This window comes from Curcuma longa, chromosome 14 (assembly GCF_044706935.1).
Source record: "Curcuma longa cultivar G26 ecotype Majalengka, Jawa Barat chromosome 14, ITB_CL_G26_1.1, whole genome shotgun sequence".
Lineage (NCBI taxonomy): Eukaryota > Viridiplantae > Streptophyta > Magnoliopsida > Zingiberales > Zingiberaceae > Curcuma > Curcuma longa.
This window is the reverse complement of record NC_133874.1, coordinates 6419070-6432315: the sequence shown is the minus strand read 5'-3', so window position 1 is coordinate 6432315 and position 13246 is coordinate 6419070. Positions and strand designations below refer to the sequence as shown.

The 13246-nt window shown below is 41.5% G+C and overlaps 3 protein-coding genes across 3 annotated transcripts; 1 reads left to right on the top strand and 2 right to left on the bottom strand.

Annotated features, from left to right (window-relative positions):
* Positions 1 to 234: 234 nt before the first annotated feature.
* LOC141845028 (UDP-D-apiose/UDP-D-xylose synthase 2) lies at positions 235 to 4763 on the bottom strand. The gene is made up of 10 exons (XM_074733035.1): positions 4685 to 4763; positions 4266 to 4605; positions 3966 to 4058; positions 3756 to 3863; positions 1489 to 1603; positions 1278 to 1411; positions 1090 to 1191; positions 912 to 1004; positions 674 to 809; positions 235 to 583 (listed from the first exon to the last, which is right to left on the bottom strand). The coding sequence occupies exons 2-10, from the start codon at positions 4566 to 4568 to the stop codon at positions 468 to 470; spliced, it is 1200 nt and encodes a 399-aa protein (XP_074589136.1). The 5' UTR covers positions 4569 to 4605; positions 4685 to 4763; the 3' UTR covers positions 235 to 467.
* A 2033-nt stretch (positions 4764 to 6796) lies between these two features.
* Positions 6797 to 8175, bottom strand: LOC141845027 (uncharacterized). The gene is made up of 2 exons (XM_074733033.1): positions 7945 to 8175; positions 6797 to 7865 (listed from the first exon to the last, which is right to left on the bottom strand). Exons 1-2 carry the CDS (start codon positions 8155 to 8157, stop codon positions 6825 to 6827), a joined length of 1254 nt encoding a protein of 417 aa, XP_074589134.1. The 5' UTR covers positions 8158 to 8175; the 3' UTR covers positions 6797 to 6824.
* Positions 8176 to 10509: 2334 nt separating this feature from the next.
* LOC141845026 (threonine synthase, chloroplastic-like) lies at positions 10510 to 12493 on the top strand. The gene has a single exon (XM_074733032.1). It carries the CDS (start codon positions 10564 to 10566, stop codon positions 12208 to 12210), a length of 1647 nt encoding a protein of 548 aa, XP_074589133.1. The 5' UTR covers positions 10510 to 10563; the 3' UTR covers positions 12211 to 12493.
* The last annotated feature ends 753 nt before the right edge of the window (positions 12494 to 13246 follow it).

Here is a 13246-nt window from a genome sequence, read left to right as displayed (position 1 = left end):
AGAGACAAAAAATTTGATATTTGAAAATCATTTTTCCGTCTCTAAACAATATTTTAAGATACAATATTCCGTCTTGATAATAACATCAATAAATTTATTTCGTCGTAACCAACTCAACAATATTTTTCCAAATTAGTTTTTTAGTAATTGAACCATGAGTAGAGAACTAGCTTTAGATTCAAATATATATTCAACAAATAAAAAGAGATTAACTGAGAGGAAATAAAAAAAATGTGAATATGATTAAATCCACTCTTAATATCTCCGAGTAAACAAATTGAATGAATAGAAGGGCAATGCAATTGCGTCAATCCTTCCACTCTCAAAAGTCCAAATGTGATGAATTGAGTTATAGGCTAGCTGTCAAAAGACCAACATTCCTGTCTTAGGCAACGTAACTGATACTTGGCACGTAGAACTCACTAGCAAATTCTATATAAAAGCAGATACGATACGAAGGCAAGCATCTAGCTGGATGCAGCAGGCTTTGCAAGTGACCTCCTGATGGCTTCAGCATAGGTCTTGTGCTGGTAAGTCAATGTGGAATCCAGCAAGTCCCAGAGAGATGTTTTTGGGTTCCAACCTACAAGTCAAGTGAATTGATCATAAAATAAAGTTAATTTCCACTTCAAATTATGGAAAATGAAATGGGTGGTAACTAACGAGTGTATACCAAGCTGTTTATTAATAATTGTCATGTCTGGAATTCTTCTATCGCTATCATCGTATCCTTCGCCATAGAACTCTTTCGAGCTGACATCAATCGTAGGCACCTCCAAAGGAGGCTCCCCTGATACTTTTGCATATACCTGCAGGGGATCAAACAGGCCAACATATATAATTTAATTGAAAACCTTTTGACTTTAATTTTATCAAAAAGCAGTGAATCGTACGTGTTATAACAAACAAACCTGTGTCATGATTTCAGCGAGTTGTTTTACAGTGGCTTCATTGTTAGGATTTCCCACGTTAAAGATCTGGCCATTAGCTCGAGCAGGATTTTCCTGTGAGAGACCAGAATATATAGTTTTGCTCGTCTCTTTGTGATAAATATAAGACAGATAAAGAAGAAACGGAAAGACTGCATACTATCATCAGCAGAACTGCTTCGATGGCATCCTTGATGTACACAAATGTTCGTTGGGATTGACCGCCGTCAACAAGTTTCAAAGGCTCACGGCGCAGCAGATTCTGCATAAGCAAAAGTTAGGTTCCATCATACATGCAAAATAGTACATAAAATGTTTTCATTCGGCACTGTGAAGCACTCCACACACATTACTGAAGCATGCAAGAACCCTCGGAACACCCTCGCTAGGACCATCAATCCCAGGAATGAAGTCCATCCTTGGTCCAATCCAATTGAAAGGTCTCACAATGGTGAACTCAAGACCATTTTCTGCACCCTCAGCTGTAGATGATCCAGATAAAGTGTAAGGAGAAAAAAGACAGCCACTGCACCATAGGAAATTAGAAAGAAAAACCTACCATAAATCAACCTCTCAATAAGTTGCTTTGCACAGGCATAAGACCACCTCTGTTTCTCAATTGAACCAAAAATACAGGGGGAGGCATCTTCCTTGAGCACAAAGAACTCAGGTTCCTATTCAGTAATTTTTCATCAATAAGTACACCATTCCAGAAGAAAGATACGGCGGAAATAACATATGCATCATGGCCAAATTCCAGTCTATGCAATATTAACCATCTTGGACAAGAAAGGACCATGTTGTGAGCACTCATTCTCCTTCTATCCCATAGGTAATATTGCCAACCTTTTCTTACTCATCTCAAAACTTGGCCTTCTGTTCCTCGCCAATAATATTAACAAATCATACTTAGATTTATTTTCCTGAAGGGCTATGGATCACAAAGTGCCTATCATGATAACTATACTACAACATGGCATTCCAAAACTAGAAAAGGATTTCTTTAGTACCTCAACATAGCAATGGTTTGGCAAATACCTGAGATGATCTAACAAAGGAAATTGATTGCGGGAGTCACACAACTAAATCAACTTATTTATTGATTATCAAGCCAATAAATAACTAACTCCTACTAAACATTAGTTGTATAAAATACGACATATATTGATGTAATATAAACAATAATGAGTAGAACTTTAAAAAGTTAAGAAACAAAGAAAAATCTAACTTCACACAACATCTTCAATTTGATATAAACATGCTAACAAGAACAGAGCTCAATTATGATACATATGTGGACAAGAAAAGAGTCCAATTATTATACATATGTAATGACAAATGTAAGTCTTCATCTACCCTACAATATATCAAATGAATCAACACAAGAAATCCATATAAAACAAATCATTTCGATCACATTAGATCAAATTAATTAACCCAATCAAACTATACAAAAGCAGGTTGTCTCTGTTGCATATTAAACCAAATAAATGAATCTAAGCAATTGATATAAAAAAACATGAATGAGCAAGAGCAATATAATATCATACAGTTTGACACAGCCACAAAAGATTAACACCAAAAACAGAATACTTTTGCAGAAAGATACACAAATATGGATCTTCTCAAGGAGAGAACTTATCAAATAAATTATTATCATAATAATCATAAATTTCTCATTAATGCACTCCTTACTCTCTTCCCAATTAACTTATCGATTTATTAGAGGAAGATTAGTGGCTGAAATTGAATAGACAAAATCTACTTTTACTTCATAAAAGTGGACCCAAGCAATTTGGTATTAACTCACTAACATGCTATAGTCTTGGCTATTTTAGAGATTGGCTCATGTGCTGCTAGCATATCATATATAGGATTGTAGAGATAGGATATGAAGCAGTTTTTCCTTGTGTAGCATGTGCAACTGCATAAAGTATCTTTGAGTAATGAGTAATGTTATAAGTAATATCGACTCAAGCCGACCTCAAGTTCAACTGAGCTAAAAAAATTATGTTCAGGCTTTCCCTAATGAACTAGAAGCATGTCCTAGCCTAGAGAGCCACATTCTCACTCATAAGTAATCTCAAATTCAACTGGGTAAATGTAATTAATTTCAACCACATAGGTATAGATTTTAGGCACCAATTTTAATAAATTTCTAGGTTCTAATAATATTGATAGATTAAATAATGATTACAGCAAACTTTCTTAATAGAAATTTAACTTACAAGTGTGCGTCAATGTTCATGAGCTAAAGTTTCTTGAGTAGGCAACAAATTCTGCTATTGTTCATGAACATGTGACAAGTTTAGCTCATGAACACAAACAAGTCAAAGTTAAACTTACTGTTGCCCTCATTTTGCATAAACCGAGCAACAAAAGTATTGAAGATAGTTCACTAAATCTCTCCAATGGAGGAAAGAGCTCTATTATAAACTTAGTCTGTTTGTTCATGAATGCCTGACTCATTTCAATAAATTATCTAGGAACTTGTATTAATGAAAAGAAAAACTGTGATGCCTAACTTCAAATAGAATAGGAAGTCAACCTGGCCCACTTAAGTCCTTAAGATCAGGCAAAACTTAAATTAGAGGTTGTCATTGACAAAGAAATGGCAGTCAATAAATCTCGAAGTCTTGGGATTTTGAAGTTTCACAACTTAAAGAAACCCTTTAATTTGTAATCAATCGGAGCTCAAGACCTCCCATCCTGAAATACATATTTTTAGAAGAACCCCCAACTGCATGCATGACCATAAGTCCGTAACACAACTTGAATAGTAAACATGGGCCATCTCTAAACCAAATCTAGAAATGTAAATGACACCTTTCTAAGAGGATGGTCCTTGGGCAGGAAGCTTCCTATCGTTTTCCCATAAACTTCACACGTCGAGAAGTGAATGAGACGCTTGCTATTTTCTGAGCAATACCTGACCTGCACAACTAATTCTTGTCACAATAAAGCACACAAATACCAAAGAAGAATACACAGAAAATCCATCTGGAAACGAACAAGCGCAGGGATCTCGGAACTCACAACTGGGAGAGCATCAATGAAATTGCTGTAGATGGTGTCTAGTGGACGGGTGTTATAGTCCGCAGGAGTGCAGATTGCCGCCAGATTAATCGTCTGTAATGAGAACAGAATTTGTTCAATAACTACATCAGGATGCCTTGCGATGATAGCGAAAGAAAGATTCGCTCAAACCATTAGATCAAAGGAAAAAACGCTGAGAAAAAAGAGAGAAATGCAGCACCGCACAGATCACATTGAAAAAAGAAAACGCAAGAAGAGATCCGGAATCAGATCTATTCCACGGGGGGCAAGAGAACTAACTAAATCCGACATCTTGATGAGTCCCTCCAGCCTGGAATCGTGCTTGATATTGAGGCGGTGGAACTGGATCCGGCCGCCCCACGGGTGGCGCGACGCCTCCTGCCCCTCCGCCGGGTCGAGTAGGTGCTTGATCTTGTCGCTGTAGACGTCCACTGCCAGCACCGTGTGGGGCGTCTCCGCCATCAGCTTCTCGCACAGGTGGGAACCTATGAATCCCCCGGCCCCAATCATGCAGATCGTCATCGCCTCGATCGGCTTCCCGTCAAGATCCAACCTCGCAGCCGATGCCATAGCCGATGCCATAGCATGCGCTCAAAATTCCTCCCTCTACCTGCGAGATCTGCCAAAACCAGAACAAAATTCAAGAAGAAGGAGAAGAGGGAAGAGGAAGCAAGCGGAATGCGGAGGGAGTAGCGAACCTGTCGGTGGCGTCGATTCACCTTCCTGCCGACGCGTGAGGTCGAGGAGAGAGAAAGAGCGAAGATAGAGAGAGAGAGATAGCAGTGGACGATTTAAATAGCGACTTGTCTCGGTCGGTGATTTAGCGAGTGATTGCGTTGATGTGGCATTAAGCGCGCTGTCACGTCTCGCCAAGCTGTCCGCCCTGTGTCCATTAATCAATGTGTTAATTTTATATTCTATTTATTCGGAAAGATAAATAGAATATATTTTTCCAATTTATCAGTTGAAATAATATAATTCTTTTTTTTTTCCCCTTTACGAGCCCTTTCTTCGTTGTCTGTTGGGAGCTCATGGACTGCTCGTTTCGTCCAATGGGAGATCGTCCTTACGTTTCTGTGGGCAATGGCAGATGATGCGAAGACTTTGATGTACGGATTTTGAGTGGTCCTAAGTGGTGATAAAGATCAAGAAATTGATCGACGTGGTAAAATAGGAAGTCAAACAGGGAGGGATCATCATCTCGATACGGCTGATCTCAATCGCCTTGTCCTTTTAGCCATCATCTCGATCAGTCTAATCTCAATCATCTCAACCTTAGACGCTTTAGAGTTTAGTCAATCGGTTCTCTCTTGCCAGTGATCTCAACTCAGAAAGCGACAAAAGCTTTTAAGCGTGTGATTACGATGGTTATTAGATTGTCAAATTTGATCTCCTAAATCTACATCGTGTGTCTGAGCATAAAATCAAAAAGTAATCTCGAGGCAATGGTGCAACGGTAGGACATCCGGATTGTAACTCAGGGATTCGCGGTTCGATTCCTAGTTACGGCGTATTTGCAGGAATTTTCCTTCAAATGGGAAACGCAATCAAAGGATGTTGGGCATCTGGATTGGCCGCCGTATGCACTTCCCGATTTACCCCTGGTGGTCGGTGGGAAAACTTCCGCGGGACCGGCCAACCACCCTCAGAGATGTGGCTACTGGGATTATCATAAAATCAAAAAGTAAAAAATAATCAAGATTGTTGAGTCATAGGGTGATTACCAGGTTGACAGACTCTGTCCTTAGATGTCATACTGTATACTGTATACTCATTTGTCAGTAATGCACAAGACCCATCTCGTCAAGCACAATAGGAGTCTGCTGCCATGTCAATGGAGATTCTTTCTCATGAGTATATAACCTTATTGACTTGCAGGTATGAGGTCCTTCTGGAATTCTCAGCAACTTCATACATACTTCTTCTTCTTTTGTACTGACTTGAGCGTTGAAGTGGTTTGTCAGGAATCCCTGATATCTTACTAATCCGTTCGTTCAACCTTCTTTTTCAAATTTTTTTTGTTGGTGGAGTCAATATTGATTAAGATGATAGATTGTTGACCGATGACTTGATCATTCATGATATCCCATCGAAACAGACCTCTTCCCTACAACCATAATGCATCCTTCAATTCGTCGACACTACTGCATGCTCGACGACGTTCCCAACTTAGTGTCTCAAGTGACTTCATAAGAATTAGAGCGATTAGAGAGTATGTCTGAACTATTTGGTAGACTTATCTTCGTTTCAGGTGCCCAAGAAGGGAAAGAATGAAAGGGCCAAGAAGGCACAAAAGCAGTCAAAAGGAGGGCAATGGTAGATACAAATCCTCAGAGCTCTTGTTGCTGTACTGTTGGTGTTGAAAACGTTGTGCAGATCAGAGGAGAAAGAGGATCGATGAGAGACTGAGAACTAATCTGATTCCAAATGGAACAAAAGTGAGTAATCCCTTTCATCATCCCTGTGACTAAGGGACCTTTTTCTGTGCCGGTATTCATCTTCTGAAAAACTATGGTGCTTATGATGATCTGAAGAGCAGTGCTTGCTCTTGTGTCGCTTGTGATTTCCAGCTTCATTGTTACCAGACTTGTGCGTTTTTCCCCTCTTATCCAAACTAATATCATGATCAATCTCTCGTTCATAACATTTCGTTTTATATATGCAAACTAGATCAGTTCCAGCACCAGATCGAAATGAACCACCTGTTGATATATGCAAAGATGAATCTTGATCAGTTGCTGTACTAGTTGTTTTACATAATTGCCACACTTTAACATAGAGAGGACATCTTTGCATGTCTCAATCGCATACAAATCATGTATCCGAAAGATTCGGCGGTTAGTTCCAGCACCGCCGCACCCCGGCAGGCGGCGCCACCTGCCGGCTTCCTGCCCGAGCTCTGTAGCAGAGCTCAGCGTTGTTCCGACAAGCAAACCTCCTCCTCATCCTCGCGTAGAACTCCTCCGAGAACTCCAGCTCTCCTCTCAAATGGTTCCCGCTCAGGTAGAGCGCATTGAGCTCAGGCAGATCTTCAAGGCTCTTGGGCACTCTTCCGCTCAGATCGTTGTCGTTCAGCGCCACAAATCTCAACCTCCTCAGCTTCGCGATCGTTTCCGGGATTTCTCCGCGCAAGCCAGTGCTCGAGAGGTCCAAGGCGATCAGGTTCCTGAGATTCTCCAGTCCGAGCTCGGCGAGGTTTGCACGTAGGGGGTTGTCGGAGAGAAGCAGATACTGCAGCGCGGCCATGCCGGCGAGTCCCGCCAAGCCAGAGAAGTTGTTGTTCCTCAGATCGAGCAGCGTCAGGCTCCCCTGCTTCGCAACCGGAAGCTGCCCGTTCAACTGGTTGCTGCTCAGGTCGAGCTTGAGGAGTGCGCTCATGGAAAGGATCGACGGCGGCAGAGGACCCGACAAGGAGTTCCTGCTCAAGTCCAGGATCAGCAGCTCATTCCAGTCGTTGTAAGCCGGGATTTGACCGGACAACTGGTTCCCGGCGAGAGAGAGTCGTCTGAGACGCACCAAGTTTCCCAGCTCCGGCGGCAGCTGCCCTGTTAATGAATTCTCCACCAGAACCAGCGACTGCAGATTCGAAAGCAGGCCGAGACCGGGCGGGATTCCTCCTCTCAGGCCGGCGTTGGATCGGAATTCCAGCGTCTCTAAGCTTCCGGATAGCTTCTGCCAGTCCTGATACAAAGAGGCGCCGCCGGCGACGGACTGATCAGTGAAGCACCTGAACAGGGACAAACTTCTCAAATGCTTCAGCTCGAAAAGATGCGGACTCAGCTCCGCTTCCGTCGAGCACTTCAGGGAGTTGTCCAGCACAGGGCCGACGTCGATGGCGGCGATGTACCACCGGCCTCCATAAACATCGCACGAGACCCCCTGCACTAGGGATCTCACATTTCAAAGCTTCGAATTGGTAGAACATCAAAACGAAGAAGCAATCAGTAGCAAAAGGGACCTGAATTGGAGTCCATCCGCAAGGATCAGGGAACAAACTCCGGCCATCCCACTGGTTTCCGACGAACCCCTGAACCGCCAAGTACAGAGCTTCTCGCTCCGCTTCCTCCATCGCAGCCACGGCAGGATCTGGCTCCGCCCTACTCAGCCACAAAATCCACAGGCACTGGACGAAGAAAAGTACAGCTGAAACTGCAACAGCTCTCCTCCCCATGATTTGGAATCTGCTTGAAGAAAGCCAAAAGGAATTTACAAAAAAACAAAAGCAAATGAAAGGATAGATAACGAAGTTTGCAGTCATAAAAGGAAGAAGGTTCCAATTATTACAGGGAGTTAATTGGATCTACGATAGATTCTGGCGCATATATTGATTGGGGGACCAAATTCTATGCATGTGATCGCATATGGGAGTCAGGGAATGCATGCGGACAGAATGTTGCAAGTCTCATCTCCTCCTCTTCTTCTTCTGTTACTGCATGTCACGGCTATATAATATATTAAAATAAATATTTTTTCTTTTTTTAGTTTAATAAAATTTTAAAATATTAAAAAATTGTACTTAATCTTGATAAATAATTATTTTAACAGGGTAAAAATCATTTTAAAAATTTTCGATCGTATTAAAATAATTTTATTAAAATTTTTGACTAAATTAATAATATATATATAAGTATTTTTTATCTATAATAATTTTTTTTATTAAATTAGTTTATTTTAATATTTTATAAAAGTTACTTTGTAGCTCCGTCCATAACAAATTAATCCTGTCATGGTCGATCCCAAACCCAAATAAAGGAGGAGAATTGTGTTAGATTGTCAATCAGTGTTAAAGTAAGACAAATATTTAATGAATAGATTAATTAAATTATTGTGTTAATATTAGGTTGTTCACCAAAAGGAACGCGTTATAAGGTTCGACTGTAATATCTCGACAAGGACCGTTACATCTCTAGAATTCGAGTGTAGTGATAAATATATAAGAGTTCGTGTTAAAAGGTCTGACTATAATGTATCAACAAGGACCGCTACATTTACATCAAATTTAAATATAGTGTTAAATAAGCAAGAGTTCTCACACCGTAGATTTAAAAAAATAAATATTATAGAAAAATTAATGATTTAAAATTTGGAACATGAAATATAGAAATCCCACTCGTAAAACAATAGAGATAGCAGATATGATGATTAGGAAAAAAATTAGTAATTTATGTGTATATGAGATAAAATGGGTAGGCGAGAAGACAAAAATGATAGAGAACTTAAATTTTAAGTTATGGTATATAGGAAAGAGTCAAATAAGAAATAGAGTAGGTATTATTATAAATAATTCGTTAAATAATAAGTTGTAGAAGTAATTAGAAAGGATATAGAATTATAACTTTCAAGATAGTAATAGACAAAGATACTCTGAACGTTATTAACATATATACACAACATATGTTGGAAGGACCTAGCTGAAGTATTATAAAAAACATTCCACCAACTAAAATAATTTTGATGGGAGACAAATTAAATAGACATGCTAAACAAATAATTTTGATTATGAATAGTTATGATTTCATAGTTGTTACAATATAAATGATAAGTGAACAAGGTTGAATGCACATTATAGCAACATCTACGAGATTATAATTATCAGAATATAAATAATTTTAAATAAATTAAATATGTATTATAGTAATTATAAAATTATTATAATACGTCTTTTCATTAAAAATAAACATAAAAAGGGACATTTCAAAAAATCATATTGCTCTTGACTTCTTCCTGAATTAAAGACAACGTCCTCTCAACTATTCTAATAATCAAACGTCCTTCAACTTTTGCGAAGAGCCGTAAACATGTGTTAAATGCGACAGATCAGATGACGCCGATAAGGACTTGGCATGCTGGGCCTTTTAGCTGTGAGTTCTCAAGCCGTTGGAGCTTTGTAGCATCATTGTTAGTCCGTTCTTCTGCTTGCACGTTTCTTCAGGGAGCGGTCGATAATTTTTTAGGGTTAGAGTTAGGATTAGGGTTAGAGTTAGTGGAACGACACTTTCTTTCAAAAATATCGAACATGATAAGTCCATTCTTGGACGCGAACAGCATGAAACATGACTATGATATTAGTCTCAGGGTATATTTGAGTTGATTACGATATAACAGAGTTGTGAACAAGAGTCGAATCTCGATAAAACTGAAGCAATACCTTCCTCTGTCGTAGTCAACTGTAATTTTTCGATTTACTTACTCATAGATGATTGTGGAATCGACCGTGTGAAACCGTTGGAATGACAGATTCTACTTTTTACTGAAATGATTATGATACTAAAATTAATTCAAAAGTAATTTTTTTAATTATATGATAAATATAAATTAAAATTTTTATTAATTATATTAATTAAATTCGATCACAAATGTTTCTATTTAAGTTTTAGTTAAAATTATAAAATTGAGAAAAAGTAAACTAAATTTCTAAGAAAATTTGAAAACAAAGTTTTTTAAAGGATAATTATAAAAATAAATAAATAAATAAATAAATTAGAAGCTATCTCCAAACAATTTATGGTTAACAGAAAAAGAAGAAGAAAAAAACCCTCAACCCGCTGCCACCGAGCTCTCGCTCCGGCTCGCGTCCATGGCTTCCTCCGTTTCCGGCCATCTACCTTTCTCCTCCTCCACCCGCCGCCACCCTCCCCTTTGCAAAATCAACAAAAGTAGGAGAATCGAGCCCTTCAATTCTGTCGACCACCGCTTTTGGAGCCGCAGCAATCCCTTTCTCCGCCCCCTACTGAGATCTCCGATCTCATGTTCCGCCGCGGCGGCGTCCAGTGGAAGCAGCCAACAGAAGCCACTGAAGACTCGACGATCGGCGGAGGAGAACATCCGCGAGGAGGCGTGCCGACGCGACGAGGCGAAGATGCCGCCTGGCTTCTCGGCCTGGTACGTGCCCTTCAACGCCCCGGATGACACCTCGGAGACCTACTCGCTCGACGAGGTGGTTTACAGCAGCAGTTCTGGCGGTCTGCTCGACGTCCGCCACGACCTGGCCGCCTTGAAGCGCTTTCCGGGCTCTTATTGGCGTGCCCTTTTTGATTCCCGTGTCGGTGGCACTTCGTGGCCCTACGGTTCCGGCGTATGGTCGAAGAAGGAGTTCGTCCTCCCTGAGATCGATCCCGATCACATCGTCTCCCTCTTCGAGGGTAACTCTAATCTCTTCTGGGCGGAGCGCCTTGGCCGCGACCACCTCGGAGGTATGCCTGACCTCTGGGTGAAGCACTGCGGCATCTCCCACACCGGCTCCTTCAAGGACCTGGGCATGACCGTCCTCGTGAGCCAGGTCAATCGCCTCCGCCGAGCCCCACTCAGCCGCCCCATTGCCGGCGTCGGGTGCGCCTCCACGGGGGACACCTCCGCAGCCCTATCTGCCTACTGCGCTGCCGCCGGCATCCCTTCCATTGTCTTCCTACCAGCTGACCGCATTTCCCTCGCTCAGCTCGTTCAGCCCATCGCCAACGGCGCCACCGTTATCTCCATCGACACGGACTTCGATGGTTGCATGCGGCTCATCCGCGAGGTCACCGCAGCGCTCCCCATCTACCTCGCCAACTCCCTCAATTCCCTGCGCCTCGAGGGCCAGAAGACGGCTGCCATCGAGATCCTCCAGCAGTTCGACTGGGAAGTACCCAACTGGGTCATCGTCCCCGGTGGCAACCTGGGCAACATCTACGCCTTCTACAAGGGCTTCGAGATGTGCCGTGAGCTCGAGCTCGTTGACCGCATCCCTCGCCTTGTCTGCGCGCAGGCCGCCAACGCCAACCCCCTTTACCTCCACTATAAGTCTGGGTGGGCTGACTTCAAGCCGGTGGTGGCCGCTGACACATTTGCCTCCGCCATCCAAATCGGCGACCCTGTCTCCATCGACCGCGCCGCCTTTGCTCTCAAGGCAACAGATGGCATCGTCGAGGAAGCCACCGAGGAGGAGTTGATGGATGCCATGTCCCTAGCTGATCGCACCGGCATGTTTGCCTGCCCCCACACCGGAGTTGCCCTCGCTGCTCTATTCAAACTCAGGGAAAAAGGGGTCATTGCCACCAACGATCGAACCATCGTAGTAAGCACTGCGCATGGCCTCAAGTTCACGCAGTCTAAAGTTGCCTATCACTCGAAGGAGATAACTGACATGGCTTGCAGATATGCAAACCCACCTATTACAGTCAAGGCTAATTTTGGCTCTGTCATGGACATCCTCAAGAAGAAGCTTGATGATAAGCTTGGGCTATGAATGAAACAATCCTGTCGGAAGATGGATTCTCTGTACCATTTCTCCTCCTCTGGTAATCCCTTTGCATTTACTTCTGAATGGTAAAGTAACCTTGTGCATTTGATACCTGTAAATTCAGTAATTACTTAGCTTGCAGTAAGAGGAATCAGATTATTGCATGTAGGATACTAGGATAAGATGTATATACTTGACCTGTAATACTGTTTTCATAACACAGCCACTTGACCTATCCAGTGTATGATGATTGTCTATTTCAGAGTCTAATGCATGAAGTGTTTTTGTCCGGATGATTGCTTCTTTTTCCTACTTCAAGTGTATTTGATGCTTTGACTCTCCATACTGGATGAATAAATACTACACATGATGATGCTTGTTATTGTTGCAACATTTCTCCTACTTGTGGCTTCAGAGTTTGGTATCTGCATTCTTTAGTTCCCAAAATAAGACTACACTGTTCTCGCCAAGAACCAGGCTTTATTTTTGAGTTATGACATATTCTCGGCTGAGATTGATGTGCTGCCAATTGAAGTTTTTAGTTCTAAAATTCCATTTTGTTTATTATCAATTTTTTAAGACTTCAATTGTTAGTAGTCTTCGTGTGTGTTGATAGGATTGTTTGAGGTAGCTGTTCTTGCGTAATGCTTCTTGGTTAACCTAAAGATGCTTTCTTGAGCCCTTCAGTCATCAACTGTTTCTATCTTCATTTATTGCTTATTAATCTTAGCAGTCACAAATCCTTTGAGGAAAACCCTCTTGCTACTAGAACTCTCCCTGTAGAAATATGATAAAGTTGGACTTCATAAATATTTGTTACTATTAAAGAAATGGTTCCTCCCTTGTGTTAGTTAGATTGTTGTTTTGATGATTTAGCAATAGGACTTGAGTTAGGTGTGGACAAATTAGTCGTGCTAGATGAATTGGACTTGAGGTAGGCGGTTCGAATTGAGTGGATGTAGAGCTATAGAGGTCGAGGGAGGATAGTCTAGATCTAGGAGGTGCTTAGAGCATGTGGAAGATAAGCAAGTAGCCTATATCA